The 19,310-nt window shown below is 47.1% G+C and overlaps 2 protein-coding genes and 1 pseudogene across 10 annotated transcripts; 1 reads left to right on the top strand and 2 right to left on the bottom strand.

Moving 5' to 3' along the window:
- Positions 1–525: 525 nt before the first annotated feature.
- Positions 526–7,875, bottom strand: LOC100281599 (L-type lectin-domain containing receptor kinase SIT2). 9 transcript variants are annotated; one of them, XM_035964388.1, is made up of 5 exons: positions 7,449–7,875; positions 5,408–6,928; positions 5,146–5,230; positions 4,608–5,067; positions 526–3,684 (listed from the first exon to the last, which is right to left on the bottom strand). In XM_035964388.1, the coding sequence occupies exon 5, from the start codon at positions 2,806–2,808 to the stop codon at positions 772–774; it is 2,037 nt and encodes a 678-aa protein (XP_035820281.1). In that variant the 5' UTR covers positions 2,809–3,684; positions 4,608–5,067; positions 5,146–5,230; positions 5,408–6,928; positions 7,449–7,875; the 3' UTR covers positions 526–771. The 9 variants fall into 9 exon arrangements, with proteins under 9 accessions (XP_035820281.1, XP_035820283.1, XP_035820284.1 ...); XM_035964390.1 differs by having other exon boundaries at positions 5,408–6,852; XM_035964391.1 differs by having other exon boundaries at positions 5,408–6,821.
- A 4,326-nt stretch (positions 7,876–12,201) lies between these two features.
- Positions 12,202–17,150, bottom strand: LOC103645643 (DNA-directed RNA polymerase 3, chloroplastic-like; annotated as a pseudogene).
- A 1,095-nt stretch (positions 17,151–18,245) lies between these two features.
- Positions 18,246–18,911, top strand: LOC118476179 (inositol transporter 4-like). Its single transcript, XM_035964387.1, has 2 exons — positions 18,246–18,480; positions 18,660–18,911. Exons 1-2 carry the CDS (start codon positions 18,277–18,279, stop codon positions 18,798–18,800), a joined length of 345 nt encoding a protein of 114 aa, XP_035820280.1. The 5' UTR covers positions 18,246–18,276; the 3' UTR covers positions 18,801–18,911.
- Positions 18,912–19,310: the final 399 nt, after the last annotated feature.

The raw sequence follows: 19,310 nt of genomic DNA, 5'->3' as shown, positions 1-19,310 counted from the left end.
TCTTAGGATATGTGACCGACAGGGAAATATTCTCGGATGCGCATAAGTGAGGGCAAAGTGCACACAAAAGACTCGTGTTAATATGTGAGGATGGTCTATGGTTCTAGAGGGTTGTCAGAATTAAGTATCGTCGGTCCGGGAGTGGACGAAGTTTTCCAAATGATATTAGAACCGACCCTTGCGGTTTCACGGGCGTGGGCTAGGGGGTTCGGGTATATGGCGTATGTCGTATATGGGTACAGAGTGGTCAGATAGCATGACATATAACGACACTAAACATACATGCCCATGAGGATAGGTTTCTAGCTTGGGGTGACCACTGTCTTCTGAGGGGATGGATTGTGATATCTTGTCCCTATTAGATGGTGATATCCTGGCCCAAGACTTAATATAATTAATATAGTACTCATAAAAATAAAGTGTATCTTCTTTTTTGGAAGCCTAACTCGAAAGGACCTCTAGGTTAAGCGTGTTTAGCCTAAAGCAATCTTAGGATGGTTGACCGGTCGAAAAGTCTTACGTACATATAAGTAAGGATAAAATGCGTATAAAATATTTATGTCTGTTAGGATGGTCTATGGTTCTAGATGGTTGTCACCAGAAAATAGCGCCGGTCCGGGAATCGGCGGGATGTTACATGTTATTGGTAGAGTACTAGAGTTGCTCCTCCAGCTTCAAGAAATTGTAAAATTGGCAACTCTACAGCATAGCATACTACTGGTACGTACTGGCGCCATCCAATGTACATGCTCCAGCAAGACAGCGCGCTCGTCATCTCCCATCAGAGAGGCCAGTCATAGTCCCTATACTCATCGCCGTGGACGACAACGGCTGCGTCGTCGACGCCGACAGGATAAAGGAATCGAACCCTTCGCTCCGCATGAGGGCCAGCATGCTAAAGCTGAGGTGCGACGGCGTGAGCTCAGGGAAGGGCATGTCGCCGTCGAGATACTGCATGACCTGCCGCATGCTGGGCCTCGCAGCGGGCAACGGGTGCGAGCACAGCAGCCCTAGCTTCAACGCCAGCATGGCCTCCTCCTCGTCGCAACTCCCCTTGAGCTTCGCGTCGATCACGTCGGCGAGGGTTCCGTTCTGCCAGTGCTCGAGCACCCAGTCCACCAGCATGAGCCGGCTGTCGGTCATGCTCTGCTCCACGGGTCTCCGGCCACAGACGACTTCGAGGATGAATGCCCCGAAGGCGAACACGTCGGTGAGAGGGGACGCTTTCCCTGACCGCGCCAGCTCTGGCGCGAGGTACCCCATGGTGCCAACGACATGGGTTGTTTGCGGGTCGGCTCCATGGTCGTACAGCCTCGCGAGACCAAAGTCCCCCAGCCGTCCGTTCATGTCGCTGTCGAGCAAGACGTTGCTGGCCTTGATGTCTCGGTGGATGACCACCTGCTCCCAGTCCTCGTGGATGTACAGCAACCCTGACGCCACGCCTTTGATGATCCGGAACCTCTGCGCCCAATCCAGCGTCGCCGTGGCCTTGTCGTCCTTGCCGTAGAGGTACTTGTCAAGGCTGCCGTTGGGCATGTAGTCGTACACCAGGAGAAGCTCGCCTTTCCGCCGGCAGTAGCCGAGCAACTGGACGATGTTCCGGTGTCGGAGACGGCCGATGCTGACCACCTCGGCGACGAACTCCTTTATGCCCTGCCTCGATTCGTGAGACACCTTCTTGACGGCAACCTCCCGCTTGGATTTCGGGAGCACTCCCCTGTACACTCTCCCGAATCCCCCGGCGCCGAGAAGCATCTTGGTCTTGAATCCCTCCGTCGCGCGGAACAGGTCCTTGTACGTGAAGCGGTGCGGCCCGAACTCGACCTCCCAGTCCTCCCGCAGCTCGGCGTACTTGAGCCGCCGTCGGACGAGCGCAACCACGACCGCCACCACGCCGAGGACGGACGCCGCGGTGGCGATCGGCAGCACGACCTCCAAGACCTTGGACCGCGGATTGGGGCCGAACCGTGGTAGCTTGGGCAGGCTGGCGATGTCGATGTCCGGAGCAGGGCCGTCCATGGCGAAGCTCCAGCCGAGCACGTAGTGCTCCGACCTCACCGTGCCAGTGGCGGACGAGAAGCCCACGTACGCCGGGTCCACGACCACTCCCGACAGGTTCTGCGCGGCCGACACCAGAGGCCTGGTAGGCTTGGGTGTCCTGAGGGGAGCCAGGAACACGTTGACCTGCGCCGTCTCGCCGTCGTAGTCCAACCAGACCTGCATGGGCTTGGCGCTGATCAGGGTCAGGTCGTGGAACGCGCCGGTGCCGTCGTCGTAGTAGCCGGCGGTGCTGGCGTTGGCGGACGTGAGGCTGTTGACGTCGATGCCGACGTGGTTGTTATCGGGGTCCTTGAACTCGGTGCTCTGGATGGTGTCGAGCTCGACGCCGAAGACGTGGTTGGTGAAGTTGCCGTTGTTGCTGGAGTTGAGGAAGCCCAGGTACTGGCTGGGCAGCGCGGTGGCGAAGCTGTCCCTGCCGACGAAGAAGACGATGCCGTGGCCGCTGAGGTCGGAGTAGGGCGGGATGATGCCGAACACGAAGGACGCCGAGAAGGAGCGCACGGGCCCGCCGGGTGTCCGCTGGAACCGCATCGGCGCCGGGTGCACGGCGTGGCCCTTGAGCTGCGCCGTGCCGTTGGTGAGCTCCAGCAGCCCCGACGGCGTGATGGTGGCCGTGCCGTCCAGCGCGAGCGGCGCGCCGGTGAAGCCCGAGTAGACGAACTGCTCGTCCCCGGCGCCGTGGACGAGGACGGCCAGTCCGGCGAGGAGGACGACGCCGGCGACGAGTAGGGACCGCAAGTCAACCATAGCAGCAAGACGGCAACCAAGAAAGGCCGCAATTCACTTCACATCCGTCGAACTCCACTTGTTGTGTACTCCTAATTGAGATCTGCGCTTGCAGTGCAATCGCGCTCTGGCGGCTGGCGCTGCCGGTTTTATAATCCGGAGCCAGTTAGCTCACCGCAACCGGTGACCAGTCCAGGGTAAGCACTTATTTTTCATTTGCGATTGCGATCTGGAGACTGGAGTAGATAGGCCGGGCCTAGTCCTTGTCCGTCATCGCGTCCGCGCGCGTGCCGCCTGTCCAGTCATCCTCTCGCCTTGGACTTTGGCTGGGCGGGGTCCAGCTTGGAAGTTTCCACGAACTGTTTGTTGTTCCAGTTCTGACGCTGGCGATGTCACGATGTGGACGCCTGTGACTGTGAAGAGGAACCCGGGCGGATAGAGACCGGCGGCGAATCGTGGCCGGCAAGCTCAGACTACTGGCGGTGATCCGACCGGCCGATCTTTTGCGAATCTCCTCTGCCACGGCGACCAGTTGGCTGTGAAATGGAAAGACTACTGGGCGTGCGTGTGCGCGTCACTGTTCCGGCTCCTCTTGGGCACTGCTTGGCGGTGACCCGGCCTGCGGAGTTGGAATCGCTGGATTTGACGCTCTAGATGATGGGAAATACTGTGGCATGCCATACGCAGCCACGCAGGCTTCCACAGACCACAGTGTCACTTCCAATCATGTGTTACATGTACCGCCGCCGCCGCTACTGCCACTCGCCGGTGGTTGGCTTGACTGGACCTGCCAGTTGCCGCTACCCGCCGATACAGACCGGTCTGAATCGTTGGCTCGATCGGATTCTTGTACATCACTAGTAAATGGCTCGCGCCTCGCGCAAGTCTTTGACCGATCTATGTATATAGTTAAAAGAAGGTTTAGAATTATCTGAACATTATAGTAGTAGAATAGTTCAATCTGCAAATGTAACTCTGTAACCAGTCTAGATGTTATATTATATTGGTGCTTTTTGAAGGGTGAGTAATTATATAAATGTGCAACAAATTATTGGTCTTAAAGGCCACATAATAATTATGCACTCAAAGCTGAAGCTACGTACTACCGAGCAGCTATATATACATTTTTTTTAGGCAACAACATATTGATCGCAAAAGCCATAAAATACAGATCAACAAAACAGAAACATATGGCGTCTTTTTAGGATCGTATTTGATCTTCATATCTTTCGTGTTCCTTTTTCTCCGGCTTATATGTGTTAAGTACGTGTCGGTAAAGTAAGAGATTGATTACTCAACATGCACATATAATAGGATAATCTATTTTTTAATATAATAGATCATTTTATGGGACTGGACTATAAATCACAATAGTGTAAGTAGAGATTATAATGATAGGCATGAAATAGAAGGTACATATTTAGGAATATAACTTTTTTTTTGTGCGGAGATTCTATTGAGGTCCCTTTGGCCTCATTGATGGTCTTCCATTGATCCTAGTGGTGAAAAAAATAAACTATTAATGATAGGATTTTTTTTATTTATGTAATCACTTATTTTATTAAATTATCTGTGCAACGAAACATCTTTTCTCAAGTATATTCCCTTAAAAGAATATGACTTTCTAAGAAAATAACTATATGCTGATTAGGATGGCAGTCCTTATTAGGGGTAATAAAGTTTTAGTTTCTGTATTTAGTAATTTAGTGACTAAAATGAATAAAATTAAGGGACTAATTAGTCCTTATAAACCCAACAACACTCGGAGGAAATATGTGTTTAGTGAATCATTGTTCACATAGGAAAGAGAAGAAACGTACATGTAATTCATGGCAGACAAATATTTGGCAGAAGCAAGTCGAGTATCCTGCCTCCACCGTGAGTGATGTTCGCACCAGAAACACTCACCGCATCATCATGGCTCATGGTCTGGAGTCTGGACGATCTCACACAGTCACACCATTCTCCGAGCTCCCCTTTAACAGTCGTTCGCTAGACTTTGGCTTTTTATGGTGCTGCTCGCCTGATTGTACAGCTCCATTGAAGCTCCCATCGCTGCCATCATCTCTCATGCTCAATGCAGCTTCGTTTTCGAAGCCATGTGAAAAAGGATCTGAATGGTAGCGGAGAAGCTCATCCAGTAAGGGCTTGTTCGGTTATTCCCAAAACACATGGATTGAATGAGATTGGAAAAAAATGAGAAGAGGTTTGACTTGTTTGGGTTTCAAACCCATCCAATCCCACTCAATCCACATGGATTGAGAGCTAACCGAACAAGCCCTAAAATGGAAAGACATGTTAAAATGGGGACAAAAATCTCAGCAGGTTCAACAAATTATTGAAATTATGCACTCTCACCATCTTGCACATTGGAAATCGTCTTCGACATCCGACTCGCTCATCGCCAAGCAATCGTACCAAGCCTCCTCAATGCTCCTGGACACTGCAGCATGAGATACCCCCGAAATCACGTCAGGTCACATTGGAGTATCGAGTACGAATTAACGGTGGCTTGGCGGAGGCGAGAGCACGCGGGTGAGCGAGTGACCATATTGGCGAGGCGAGGCGAGGCGGCGAAGAAACTGGGTAGCGCTAGAGGCGAAGCAGCTCAGTAACTCACCGTGCGCGATATCGGAGGTTGCAGCTCAGTAGCTCAGTAACTGGGTTGCTTGGCGTGGATTACGCCTTCCTCGGTGTGGGCACCGACGGTAACCGGAGCCTGCAGCGCAGGAGCAGGCGCAATGCGGCGATGAGGTCGTTGGAGCTGCTCGTGGACGAGGGTGGTGCGGACGTCTCTTGGTGGACGCAGGCGTGGCGGTCCAGTGCCACGACGGGGGAGCTGGGCGGGGACGCGCGCCCCAGCTCCTCGCCGACCGCGCCCCCACACAGGCTTCAGATCCACCGCGCGCCGACGTTTGATTCATGTTGGCTTTTCAATTTGCCAGGCTGGTAACAAAGTATGCTCGAGGAAAGTCTGGAAGCTACGCGTTCTTCTTGATGAGACCGTCCAAAGCAGATCCGACGATCAAGATTTTAGTGGTGACATGGCTTAAGGAGATGCACGTTTTGCGTCGGGCTTTAATATGTATGTACTGGTGTCTAACGCGCGCCCTGCGCGCGCTGTTTTTTTTATGGTCCACTAAAATATGTATGTAAATAAGATCCTATGTAGAACACAATAGTGATAGTTTTTTACATAAACAAATGGAAGGTGCGATGCAATTTCTTAAAATGAAGAAAAAACACTAATATAAGTGGTAGATCTAAAAATGTAGAGGAAATAGTGCAACTTAACCTGTTTTGTATGAAGCTATAACTCTTTAATGTGTCACTTTGGTCCTCGAGATGTCCATCAAGTTTGGAACAAATAGTTTTAAAAAAGATAGTCATAATCAGCTATTATATACTAATCCCGTTCTCGAATATTTGTTGTCCGTTATTTTATTTTTGAACTATAAACAAATAAATAACGGAGGGAGCTATCTACGGAAATCCCATAAAAAGTCATTAAAGATATAGAGCACAGGGCACAATACATTGGTAAAAAAACGACATTATTTTTTTTATCATACATAGGCACATACATACAATCATTAAAATGAATAGCCAAAATAACCTGAAAAGGTGGACATATCAGTTAAAAGAATAGGTAAGGGTGAGTATTGCCCGGTAGCAATTTTGGAGTTATGTAGAATACATCGGATATCACATGGATAAGGAAGTTTTTAGTGAAAGAAGTAGATTTTTTTTAAAAGCAATACAAATTGCCAAAAGAATATGTGGCATGTTGTTGTCACTGTACGGAAGAAGCTTTGATCGGACCAAGGCAACTCATGCTGGGTGCAGAGCAGCTGCGCTACGACCTCCGGCTCCTAGCCATGGGGTAGCAAGTCGAACCTGGCCCAGCCGGCCTCCCTGACCCTGACTAACCCTCCGGCCTCCATTGTGACTGTGATTGTGTGTAGATGTTGGTGTCTGAGGTGCTTGCTTGGTGAAGACCAGTACAGGTGCTTTTATACCGTTTAGGAACAGTGCTGCAGACGGGAGCATGTTCTTCAAATTCTTCTTAAAAAAACAAAAGGTGGCCATCAATATGTTTAAAGAAACGACGGTCCATGATTGGGATGAAGCAGTTTATGGCCTGCTGATACAAACAAATGATAGGTTCATTATTCAGTGTAGAATGTGTCGACGTCCTTATTCCATGTGGTTCTAAATCAGCATACCGGGAAGAAGAAGAACTGAACAAATGCAAAAAATGTTGTGTACAACGCGGCTCTGTAAAAGGTCAAACAGGACACTGGTTGCAGCAAATACTACCAAAGGCCTTCAGAAAATCAAACCAGATTTAAAGTTCAGATCATGGCACATTTCGTGAACCTAAGACCATGTGCATCATCAGAACTGAGGGCTATCGCGTTCATCAAAAAATAACAAAATTGGAGGCCACGATATGTAGGTTTCCACAATGTCCAACGGGTCTAAATCTATCGGGGATGTGTTGCTGGACACTGGTATCCTCACAAGCAGCAAGTGATCTGCATCCATCTAGTAATCAAGAGCCGCACAGGACTCAGACCCTCCATAGTGTACGAATCAGCTAAATACTTATGAACCAGTGGCCCGCACAAAAGGCAAGTAGGATTAGGGATCATGATTACCTATGAGGTGTCCGTGGCATCGACGGCGTGGGCATCCAGGGACAGCGCACAGGACCAGCAGCTGCGAGACAGGACCGGGACAGCGAAGGTGACGGGGCAGCCACGCTTGGAAGATGCTGCAGGTTTTCGGCGAACCCGCACGCTCCGTGTGCTGCGGTAGCCGCATCGTCACCGGGGGCTTCCCATATCGCCTCTCCAATGGCTTCAGCGGCTAAGCGTTAGACGAGCTGAGAACTGTCGTCGTGTGGGCAATGGGGCGGGCCGGCCGATGGAGACGGTGTGGAGGCCGGTAGAGGGAGAGGGCGGCGAACACGGCGTTGGAACTTGGGAGGGAGGCAAAGGGGGAGGAGGACGATGGAGACAACACTAGGAGAGAGACAGAGAGGGCGCTGTTATCACGGCCAGTTCTTCGGCTGGAGTGTCGAATGTTCTAGATTCGCAGCTGCTGGAGAGACGCCCTTTCGTGTGGGTGGAAGGCCCTCGTGACCGTAGTTTTGGAATCTGACGGTTGAGCTGTTTTGGGTAGACGTGGCTGCACCAGCGGCACGTTTTCCGTCCGGCTTTAATAATAAGTAAATTCGCACGCCCTTTCGTGTGGGTGGAAGGCCCTCGTGAGTCGTGACCGTAGTTTTGGAATCTGACGGTTGAGCTGTTTTGGGTAGACGTGGCTGCACCAGCGGCACGTTTTCCGTCCGGCTTTAATAATAAGTAAACATTATGTCGTTTTCCTCTCCTGTAGAATTGACGTCGAGGATTGGGCCGGAGCGTAAAATGATCAGAGCTTGTTTGGCAGCCATAAAATTAGTGGAGATTACAGGGCCTAAAATTCCTTTCGTATGACTAGTTTGGAAAACCCATTTTATCAAGTGATTTTCATTTTTCTAAAAAAATAGTTTATTTTCTCTTGAAAAATATAAATCCCTTAAAAATAAAGTTTTTAAACTAGTTTTAATTAAATAAAAAATATTCTAACCCCTACAATCTTCTCTGGTTTTGTGTTCCTAAACTGGTCTTTCAAAGAAAAAGATCCATGTGTGCGCACTGCTCGGAACCTCCAGCCATTTGCATGACCCCATCCGGTATCTCTAGGCACCGTTGGTTCCACAAAAACATGTGCCTGGACTCTGGAGTGGGCCGCGCCGAGGATGTCATCCGTGTTGGGCCTAGTACAACCCATGTTTTCCCTGGACCAGATGTCTCTAGGCTGGTACAGGGCTGCTCGTTCCCGACCAGCTTGGGAGTTGGGACTCAACCCGCAACGTGCCTTTAGCACTTGTTAAGAAACGCTACTACATATTTGATGACTAGGTGTGTACCCGTGCGTTGCAACGGGAGTACCCTGGGATGAACATCGACAAATATATCTTATATTTCCTTGGGGTCTAGAAAAAATTTGCTCGGAAGCCAAACATGTTAAGACTTGAGCGTTGTAGCACGTAGGGGTCATTTGGAGGCCGCCGCTGCGCGCGTAAAGACTCACTACGCATGCACAGTGGAAGGGGAGGGGCACCACGCGGCTGCTGCTTCAGCCAGCCTAACACAACTCTGCTTCTCTTTTCTCGCAACCTAGCCTAGCCTGCCCTTTTCATGGTTTTAATGATGTGTAGTGTGATGGTTGCAGCCTTGCAGGCTCGCCCACTGTGATTATAGGTTGTCAAGCGCTAACTCGCTTGGTATATCGCAACGCCGTCCTTTACCTAGGCTTTAGGGCGGCTATATTCAGACAACAACAACATAGGCAAAGGGGGAGCACTGCACTGTAGCCAACATAGGCAAAACTGATCAACCCACCGTAATTCCGAACTCAGCTTCACCTATCCAAGTTATGTCCTTCCCAGATTTGAGTCACGAAAAAATCTACAACCAAATTGGATTTCCAAGAATAGTAAGCTAAGGTTTTGCCTACATGGTATTACATGAACATTTCCAGCGTCCAGATGAATCGAACCCGTGACATTTCTGCCGAACAGCCAAGGAATTGCCATGCTTCCTTCACCAAGAGCTCTCCTATTGAATTGTTTGCACATCAGAAAATCAGTGACACAAACATTCACTTCTGATTCAGTTCACAATCAATGTAAATTTGTAATGTAGTCATTTTCCTTGAAAATGAAACGCATCTGATTGTGAAGCATGATGAAATGTTAATGAAAACCTTTAAAAGGCTCAAGGTAAACACCAAAACAGGTGGATTTTGTCATCATGGTTCTCTTATCAGTATGACGCAAGAGGACAATACATAACATAAACAAATTTGTAACTCCTCATACCTAGATACTGCTCAAACTGGGTATCTCCATGAAACTAAAAATGAAATAATGTGCCATTTTGACACTCACTTCTCTAACAAAACTCTGCTCCTCATACCTAGATACTACTTGTGTTAGACCTTCGCCGCAGGATCTGTAGCCTAATTAACATGAACACTACTAAATTAAGGTGGGGATTAGCAGCAATGACCAGCCCCTAAGGCTAAATGGTTTGCCAGCAATGAACTCTTTAACTCCTCCCCCACCCCCTGCCCTCTGGCTAAACTCTTGGAAGAGTTATGGACATTGGCCAATTCTCATTCTCTTTACATGGCTAGACATCATTGTCGGCGTTTCGAGACAGGGGGGTCCCTAAGCCGACGAGTGAGTGTGCTGCGTGCCCCAGCCCAGATGGGTCGAGCGCGTGGGCGAGCGCGAAGGGGGGAGAGGTGAGGTGGCCGGAGCCGAGCGTGAGAGAGGTGGAAGTCCCGCGGCCTTCGTGTTCGTCCCGCGCCCAGGTCAGGTGCGCTTGCAGTAGGGGGGTTACAAGCGTCCACGCGGGTGAGGGAAGCGAGCGGCCCCAAGAGAGCGCCTGTCCCGTCCTCGGTCCCGCGCGGCCAACCTCCTCTGAGAAGGCCCTGGTCCTTCCTTTTATAGTCGTAAGGAGAGGATCCAGGTGTACAATGGGGATGTAGCAGAGTGCTACGTGTCTAGCGGAGGGAGAGCTAGCGCCCTAGGTACATGCCAATGTGGCAGCCGGAGAGATCTGGGCACCCTGCTGGCGTGACGTCGTGGCTGTCGGAGGTGCGGCGGAGCCTGATGGAGGGACAGCTGTTGGAGCGGTCGAGTCCCTGCTGACGTTGTCCTGCTTCCGTAAGACAGCTGGGGGCCGCCGTCGTCATAGAGCTTGTGGAGCGCCATCATTGCCTCTCTGGCGGAGCTGGCCGGATGAGACGTCGGTCTTGTTCTCCGTGACCCGAGTCGATTCGGGGTAGGATGATGATGGCGCCTCCTGTTGACGTGGCGGTCTGTGCCCTAGGCAGGGCGACGTGGGGTTTCCTCCGAAGCCGAGGTTGAGTCTGCCTTCTGTTGCCGTGGCCGAGCCCGAGCCAAGGGGTCGGGCGAGGCGGAAGTCGTTCGGCCGAGGCCAGGGCGGAGTCCGAGCCCTGGGGTCGGGCGAGGCGGAGTTTCGTCGTCTTCCGGGTCTTAGCCCGAGTCCGAGCCCTGGGGTCGGGCGGAGCGGAGTTCGCCGTCTTCCGGGTCTTAGCCCGAGTCCGAGCCCTGGGGTCGGGCGGAGCGGAGTTCGCCGTCTTCCGGGTCTTAGCCCGAGTCCGAGCCCTGGGGTCGGGCGGAGCGGAGTTCGCCGTCTTCCGGGTCTTAGCCCGAGTCCGAGCCCTGGGGTCGGGTGGAGCGGAGTTCGCCGTGGCGCCTTTGGCAAGGCCTGACTGCCTGTCAGACTCACTCTGTCGAGTGGCACTGCAGTCGGAGTGGCGCAGGCAGCGCTGTCCTTCTGTCAGACTGGCCAGTGGAGCGGTGGAGTGACGGCGGTCACCTCGGCTCTGCCGGGGGCGCGTGTCAGGATAGAGGTGTCAGGCCACCTTTGCGTTAAATGCCCCTGCAATTTGGTCAGTCGGTGTGGTGATTTAGTCAAGGTTGCTTCTGAGCGAAGCCAAGGCCTTGGGCGAGCCGGTGATGTGTCCGCCATAAAAAGGGGGCCTCGGGCGAGACGGAAGTCTCTCGAGGTCGGCTGCCTTTGGCCGAGGCTAGGCTCGGGTAAAGCGTGATCGAGTCACTCGTGTGGACTGATCCCTGACTTAATCGCGCCCATCAGGCCTTTGCAGCTTTATGCTGATGGGGGTTACCAGCTGAGAATTAGGCGCCTTGAGGGTACCCCTAATTATGGTCCCCGACAATCATCTTCCAACTTTCTCCCCTTTGATGGAAAGGCTCATGTTGTAAGTTCACACTCTGCATAGGGATCCATACAATGCCATGTTTAAGCATGAAAAATGATGTCGCCACCAAAGGTATAATAGATCATCATTAGCTAATAAATAAACTACAGTAGTCTTTCTCTCATGCTGGGGACATAGATTATGTATTTGATCTAAAAACAACATTAACTAATAATAACAGGAGAGTAGAGTGCTTAGGGCTTCATCAACATTTTAAATTCACCTTATTGCCAACATCAGCATAGTAAATAAATAAACAGTCCCCCATGAAGAATTAGTAATCTGCAGAGTTAATCATCCAAGTATATGAATAAGTTCAATATCGCACAAACTATTTTAAAGAGTCAATATAGAATTTTTAATAATAGACAAATATTACGGTATTGTCTTGAAACTAAGAAAATATCATGTTCCCAAACATGCTGCTAAAAAAATCTCCCAGAAATGGGATTATACTCATGCTAGCCACAGCAACATATTAACAGTTTCGAACCTAAAGCTTTTATATGATAGGTATACGAAATGGAAAGAACCATAGGCAGTGATATTTTAGTTCCATTCTCTGAAAACATTTCCAATCAGTCTAAGCTGCAATTGCAAAGGTTTCCAGAACATGCGGCGTATGAGTTTCATTCCTGCGAGGCTATTATGGCTTCCAGAATCAGCACAGGTAGCTAACCAAGCTGGCAGTGGTAGGCCCCTGAACACCTTCCCCGGAGATAGTGAGACTACTCAAGCGCGGGGCAACGAAACTCACTCCAGCTATCCAGCACCTGTTATCCTCTTGCAATCCAAAAGCTCGAGCCTCTGTTTCACTCCAGCATGAAAGCACGAACTGGGCAGGTCTGAATGAGTGCGACTATACCATACCTTTCTGTGTGAAACCTTATTTTAGTGGGATACACAGTCGAACAACACGTAAAGGTCAGCTCAACAACCTCAAGCATAGGGCAGCTGAGACCAGGGGCCTTGATTCTCAAACCGTTAGACGGTTGTCTGCCACTCCAGTGCCGAGACAGAGTACTGTGACATCGTCCATACCATTGCCAAGTGTTGCTTGGTTACGACAACTGCTACAGGAACTTCACACCTCTGTTTCTTCAGCGACCATTGTGTATTGTGATCATGTGAATATTGTATATATGACAGCCAATCCAATGCATCATTGTCACACGAAGCATATTGAGATTGACATACACTTTGTCTGCGAGGTCGCCTTGGGCCAAGTTCAGGTGTTCCACGTGTTGTCCTCTCACCAGTTCGCTGACATCATAACCAAGGAGTTGCTTGTTTAGTTATTTACTAATTTCGATCTAGTCTCTACTCTCTACGTTCGTGATTCTCCCGCTGCGACTGTATGCGGGTGGGTTGTATAGGACTATATCTAGGCACATATTTTAGATGGTCAACCCCCCCCCCACACACACCTAAGGGTGTGTGCGTTTCCCATCTATCTTTCTACAGCCCCCTTAATACTACTTCCATTTTAACTACACATCGGGAATATATAGAGATGACACATTCTGCTTACCGTTCGAAAGCTTATGCTGACATGTGAAAGAAGTTTTTTGACACTCAATATTAATAAGAAGAATTAAATAGCAATCTAATTTTCTGCACGTAAATAGGATTGCATAAGTTTGTTAATAAAATACTCCTAGCTTACATAGCTCCACAGTGTATGACTCAAATGTTCTTTTTCCATTGATAGAACAATAAATACTTCCTGGTTTTGATTGATTATTCATAGTTACCAAATATTTCCCATCATGGTCAAAAAATGTAATCTGTGCAAAAGACCCATCATTTCTAGGAATAGTGCATTTCATATTTCTGAACCCCAGTACTAACAAGAAATGTATCAGAGCTGCTAGTGTCCTCCACATGCAAAAAAGAATGACAAACAGAAACATCATTCTATTCAAGAATCAACAATCTAAGAAATTTTGCTCTCCAGACCATGTGAATTTAGTTTTAAAACTTAATAGAACTACGACTTGTAAACTCAAGAAGCAAATTCAAATATATTAGATATCTGTGAGGGGCTGAGGGTACTGAACCAATGAACAAAAAAAGCAAACAATAGGAAAGGAAAAGTTGATACAACACTTAGAACATACCACAGGCTTTTGCATGGAGCTCTGATGCCAAACAATTTGCAATGTATAACAGATAGTGAGCATCAGTGCGTGCATACTCGATCATTTCTGGAGTCATAGGAGGCAGTCTCCAATCTTCACGCTAAGATCAAGTTAGGGAGAAACAAAATGAGAATGGATATCAGGCAATTCCGCAATTGACATTAAAATTTTTAAGTTTCAAACAAACTGAAATAATGGAACATCAAAAGGAGAGAGGGCCAGGTTGAAATGCAACATTATGACAGTCATTTATGTTGTACCATAAAGCGTTTCACTGAAAATGCCTTCTTTGCGACACCTGTCCTCCACCCCCAACTTAAGTCGGCCACTGCTGTTGCCAGAGACATATGTAGACTCCTGAAGGTTGAATGCCAACATTTTTCTTCTCTACTAATACGATCACCTCCATGAGAAAAATAATATCCTACTTCGTCAGTTCCTTCAAGTGCAAATAGCCAATTTCGAAGCTCAGTTGATACAATTGATACATCAATATCATCTGGCACCCCAAGATCAAACTTTCAACTGTGATCATTAACTTTGGAACTTTCATCTATAATGTTCGGGGAAAGAAAAAAAATCCACGATTAATGTAATGAAAATGCAGCAAACCAAAGGATTGAGAAGTTGGCCTACATCTAAAACCAGAGTAAAGCATTTGCTTCATAAATTATTCCAATAATAATAATAACTTATATTAAGAAAATTATTGTTGGCAACTTGACTGTAGTGTGGACAACTTGACTGCAGTGTGGGCGAGCATCTGCCACCAATGCAGCCCATAAGCTCCAATTGGAAAAAAGAACAAGGCAGCTAAAATACAGAGAGCTACGAGCTGGACGGTGGCTACTGGTGACATCTTACCGTGATCTTACTGCTCTAAAATAGATTCAGAGCGGTGCTTGATTTCATACAATTAATTGTATGTTTAAGCACCACAATGACTCACCTCTTTCTCAAGAATAGTTCCATATCTAGATAGAGTGTAAAAAATTAGAACTTCCCCCATTGGAGAAAAACTGAAATAAAAATGTGATTAATTAATACTAAAATCCTAGATTGTATGTCTCATTTTCGATGCCAAGAAAAATAATATTGTGAAAGGCCAGTCCTAGGACATGCAAAAAAATCAATACCTGATGAATAGGCAGGTGACAGACAGCATGGTAAGGTGATGGACTTCTTAAGGCATCAGAAAGGTCCATGCATGCAGCTAAACACTGAAAGGGATCCTCAGCATTCGTCCACCAGTAGTTCCCATCAACAGGATTTGCTGATGAATCAAATATATCAAACAGTTGGTTCTCCACAAAAGCTAGTGTGCCCTCGTGAGAAAGCTTTTCAATGCCACCACCATATTTGTTAGCCAAGTGTATCTTCAACCAGCACAACCCAGACTTTCCTAGTGGCCGCCCTTCAGCATACTCTAGAACACCCCGACAAAGACCTAAACCTAGGTGACTCAAATGAGGATGCATAGGGTATGCACGCCCACAAAAATCTAAATTGTGAGGGTAATAAAATTCATCCTCCTCTCTCATTTTACGAGCAACCTGTTTACAGAAAAGGAACAAGTATAATTCCAGCAATGCAATAGCATATAAACTGCACCACAGTATCTCAGCAAGAATGAACAGTAATTATTTATGCTGCATACCGAGAGTTTGAGCTTAGTGTCACATCTCTCAGCATGCAGCTCACGGTTAGTTTTCTTTGCCTTCTTTATGCTGGTACTTCCATTTCTGCATTTCATCAGGGTCCTCTGATTCTGGTCGTTCAAGCAAAGGAATCTATAAAAAATAAGAATAAATAGACATTATGTTCAAAAAGGTAAGCGAGGGGAATGAACAGAATGGGAAAGAAAACAGAGTACAAATATCAAGATCCAAAAATATTAATCATACGCAGGAACTCACATTTGCCTTGTCCACGAGCCCTGCAATGCCTCCACCTTGACTCCAGATAGTCTCAACAACATCATAAACTCTTCTATTCACCCTCCATTTAGTACTCCCAAGGATATCTAATGCCTGGCAACATGCTAATACTTAAGCAAGCATGAAAAAATAATGGTCAAAGGGATATGATCACGTTAAACATCATGTGAACTTGTGAAGCGTGGAGTGCATGCATAGTCCTGATGGTTTTATCTTTTGAACAAAATGAAAAAGAATTTGGTAAAGATAACGATGGTTATCGTGGTTTAGAACACCTCATGTTGACAGGCTTATGTTCGGTAGAGCAACAGAGAACCCATGTGAAGTACTTTTTATGCAGAGAACAACAATAATAAATATAAATGTACATTGTGACATAGATGGGAGATCAGTAAACCTCAAATACTTTTTGCAGCTGTTTTCTAGGAACACTATTAATTGCATCCTTTTGGTCCTTCACACCATGTGTCCTCATAATGTATGAGGGTAGAAAAAGGTGACCGCCTTTATCATAACTGCAACAAATTATGGTTGGCACATTCAAATCACCCGCAACAAGCAGTAAGTTCTATGAATTAATACAATCATAAACAGTCTCAGCATGTAAGGAGTTTGCTGGAAAGGTACAAAAATTGAACACCAACATACCCTTTCCATTTCTTCGGAGGTACCAGCATAGGGAGGTAGGGTATATCAACATGCCGAGCCTACAAGTTTGAATTAAAATAATCCTAAAATTTCATTTATGCAAACTGAAAAAAAGGTATCGATTAGAAAAAGAAATTTGCAATTTTCCATCCCTGCTTTTGGCATATGAGACAATGCCCACAGAAAGGAAGATGATAGAATTGTTCTCCATTTAATCTTTTGGTTGCCATGATCAATAAATCTATTTTATATAAAAAACTGATGTGGTTGGCAGAGCAAAGTAAACTTACAGTGCTTTCAAACCCCTCATGCACAAGATGGTCTATCACCCAATGCTTCTTCTTTAGCCTCCTGCAAGTTAAAGAGAAATATCACAAAAGGACCCTTCATGCATCTGCACAAGCATGCCTAAACAAGCATAGGATGGTGATGAAACAAGGCATCCCAGTGCAACAACAGCACATGGAACGGTGCAATACGATTGTAAAGAAAAAACACAGCCCTACCCATTTTCTATTATAGGCTGACGTAGCACATGCTTAAATGCAGGTGGAGAACTATCTGGTGTTTGATCAGCTGGTGGCTGCACAAATGCTGAATTTAGTAATAATTCAATCTGGTATTCCCGGTGTGACACGGTGCCGCCGATTCCTATGCAAAAGTGCAGGACTAAGCTTCGATGACTAACCTTGGTTGTAGTGTACCCAGTAGCCAGCGCAAGGATAGGTTGGACTGCAATATAGAGGTCGGGCACATTGAACGTCTCGAACATGATCTCTCCGGTGTACTCCCGGGTCTCAAGGGCAGTCAGAGGGCTCCCAGTTAGAAGAAAATAATGATCTTCTGGGTCGCACCGGAGGTAATTAAAGATGCACTGAACCTCTCCATGGTTTCCCAATTCTCCACCTGAAAGAGTTCGCTCCAGCCCAAATCAATCATAAGTAAGGTCACGAAAAAAAACACCAGCAACTGGACACGGCATTACACACCTAGAGCGCCCACCTGGCCGTTGCGGATGGGATAGCTCAAACTATGCGAGCTGCTGGCGCGGGATCGGGCCAGCGCTTTGAGGTCAGCTGGACTTTTGTTTCAAGGCATTTAGTTGTAGCAATAGCTGGTAACCATAGCTGATATATATAGATGTTTCAATCCACTCTTGTGATTAGTTTTCTCATAGTTGAGATTTTAGTACTGCATTGAAACACAATAAACCTGCCAAATGACATGAATATATACTGAAGGGCAAAATGTTCTAGTTTCAACTATGAATCACCAATTGCTCAATATATCTTTCTTAAAATTACTGAAGAAATCAAGAGGAATTGTTTTTAACCATTATCCGACACCCTGAAATTCTGATGAAAATCCCGAAAATTTTCCTTTTTATTTACAACTATCATGATGATATTAATCCTGTAGTACATCTTGCATGCTGTGCTTGTGCTTAAAAACGTGTTGACATCCTTACTTCCCGCCTGCCATATCATCTCATTTACGTACTCAAGAAGTGGAGTATAGCTGATTGATTTATCACCTTATTGACATTTTCCTTGCCAGGTGTCATATCGGGAGCTCTCCTGTACATTAGAGACGACTTTGCTGTGGTGGAAAAGAGCACTGTATTAAGGGTACATGACAATATTTCCCATTATGCACGGTGGTTCAAGTTTAACTTCAGTTCATCTAACATTTTCTTTAGACAATACTAACATTCTAGCAAGGTTGACATCTGATGTCACAGACTCACTGTTTAGTCCAAATAACAGGAGACAATAGTCAGCATGGCTGTTGCTAGAGCTATATTTGGAGCTGCATTTGGTGGCTGGATGAATGACAAGTTTGCAAGGAGGCCTTTCATCATACTTGCCGATGCACTGTTCTTTGGAGGTGCCGTTATCATGGCATTTTCCCCGACACCTAGAGTTATCGTTGTTGGGAGGGTATTTGTTGGTCTTGGTGTTGGAATGGCTTCCATGACAGCTCCTCTGTACATCTCTGAAGCCTCCCCTGCTAGGATCAGAGGTGCTCTAGTGAGCACAAATGGGCTTCTCATCACTGGTGGCCAGTTCTTGGCCTACCTCATCAATCTAGCCTTCACTAAGGTACCCGCTCAACTAAACATTGAACTCTTGCCATCTTCTACAAATTTGGAAAACATTGTTTTGCAAAGTCTGTGTCACATCTTTATCTGAACTTCTATTCTTTTAATTTGAGCGGTAGAGCTCCTGTCTTTTCATTAAGAAAAAGGAATAATTGATGTTACATCCATTGCCTGTGCCAGGTGCCAGGGACCTGGCGGTGGATGCTTGGCATTGCAGGGGTTCCTGCCCTGGTCCAGTTCGTACTAATGCTAATGCTGCCAGAATCACCTAAATGGCTCTACAGGAAGGTTGATAGTAGTATTTGTTTTTACAAAAAGTAGTTCGTATACAAGAATTACTTTGGATTCAAATACCACATCTTTGTCTGTACCTTATAGATAGCTACATAATATAGTGAGTCATTATCCAATGCCAACACGAGGAAAGGATTATGCTGCAAAAGGGAAGGAACAAAATGGGAAAGAAAATAGAGTAAGGATTATGCCAATTCTCCATTCGCTCCAGCCCAAATCAATCATAAGTAAGGTCGCGAAAAAAACCCAGCAACTGGACACGACAGTACACACCTGGAGCGCCCACTTGGCCGTTGCGGATGGGATAGCTCAAACTATGCGAGCTGCTGGCGTGGGATCGAGCCAACGTGTGGCGGAACCGCCCGAATTATTCCAACTTAAGTGCCTAAGTCCCGCCTTAGAGGCTAGACCACACTTAAATAGGAATAACCCGTCAGTCCCTTGGATCTAGTCCGATAAAGCCACTTATCCAGGATCGAATACCACTAGCTCACTCGAAGGTGAGGCACAGAGAAATACCATAAAACATAATACCAC

This window comes from Zea mays, chromosome 1 (genome assembly GCF_902167145.1).
Source record: "Zea mays cultivar B73 chromosome 1, Zm-B73-REFERENCE-NAM-5.0, whole genome shotgun sequence".
Classification (NCBI taxonomy): domain Eukaryota; kingdom Viridiplantae; phylum Streptophyta; class Magnoliopsida; order Poales; family Poaceae; genus Zea; species Zea mays.
Note: the sequence above shows the minus strand (reverse complement) of the source record. Positions and strands in the feature narration are given on the sequence as shown.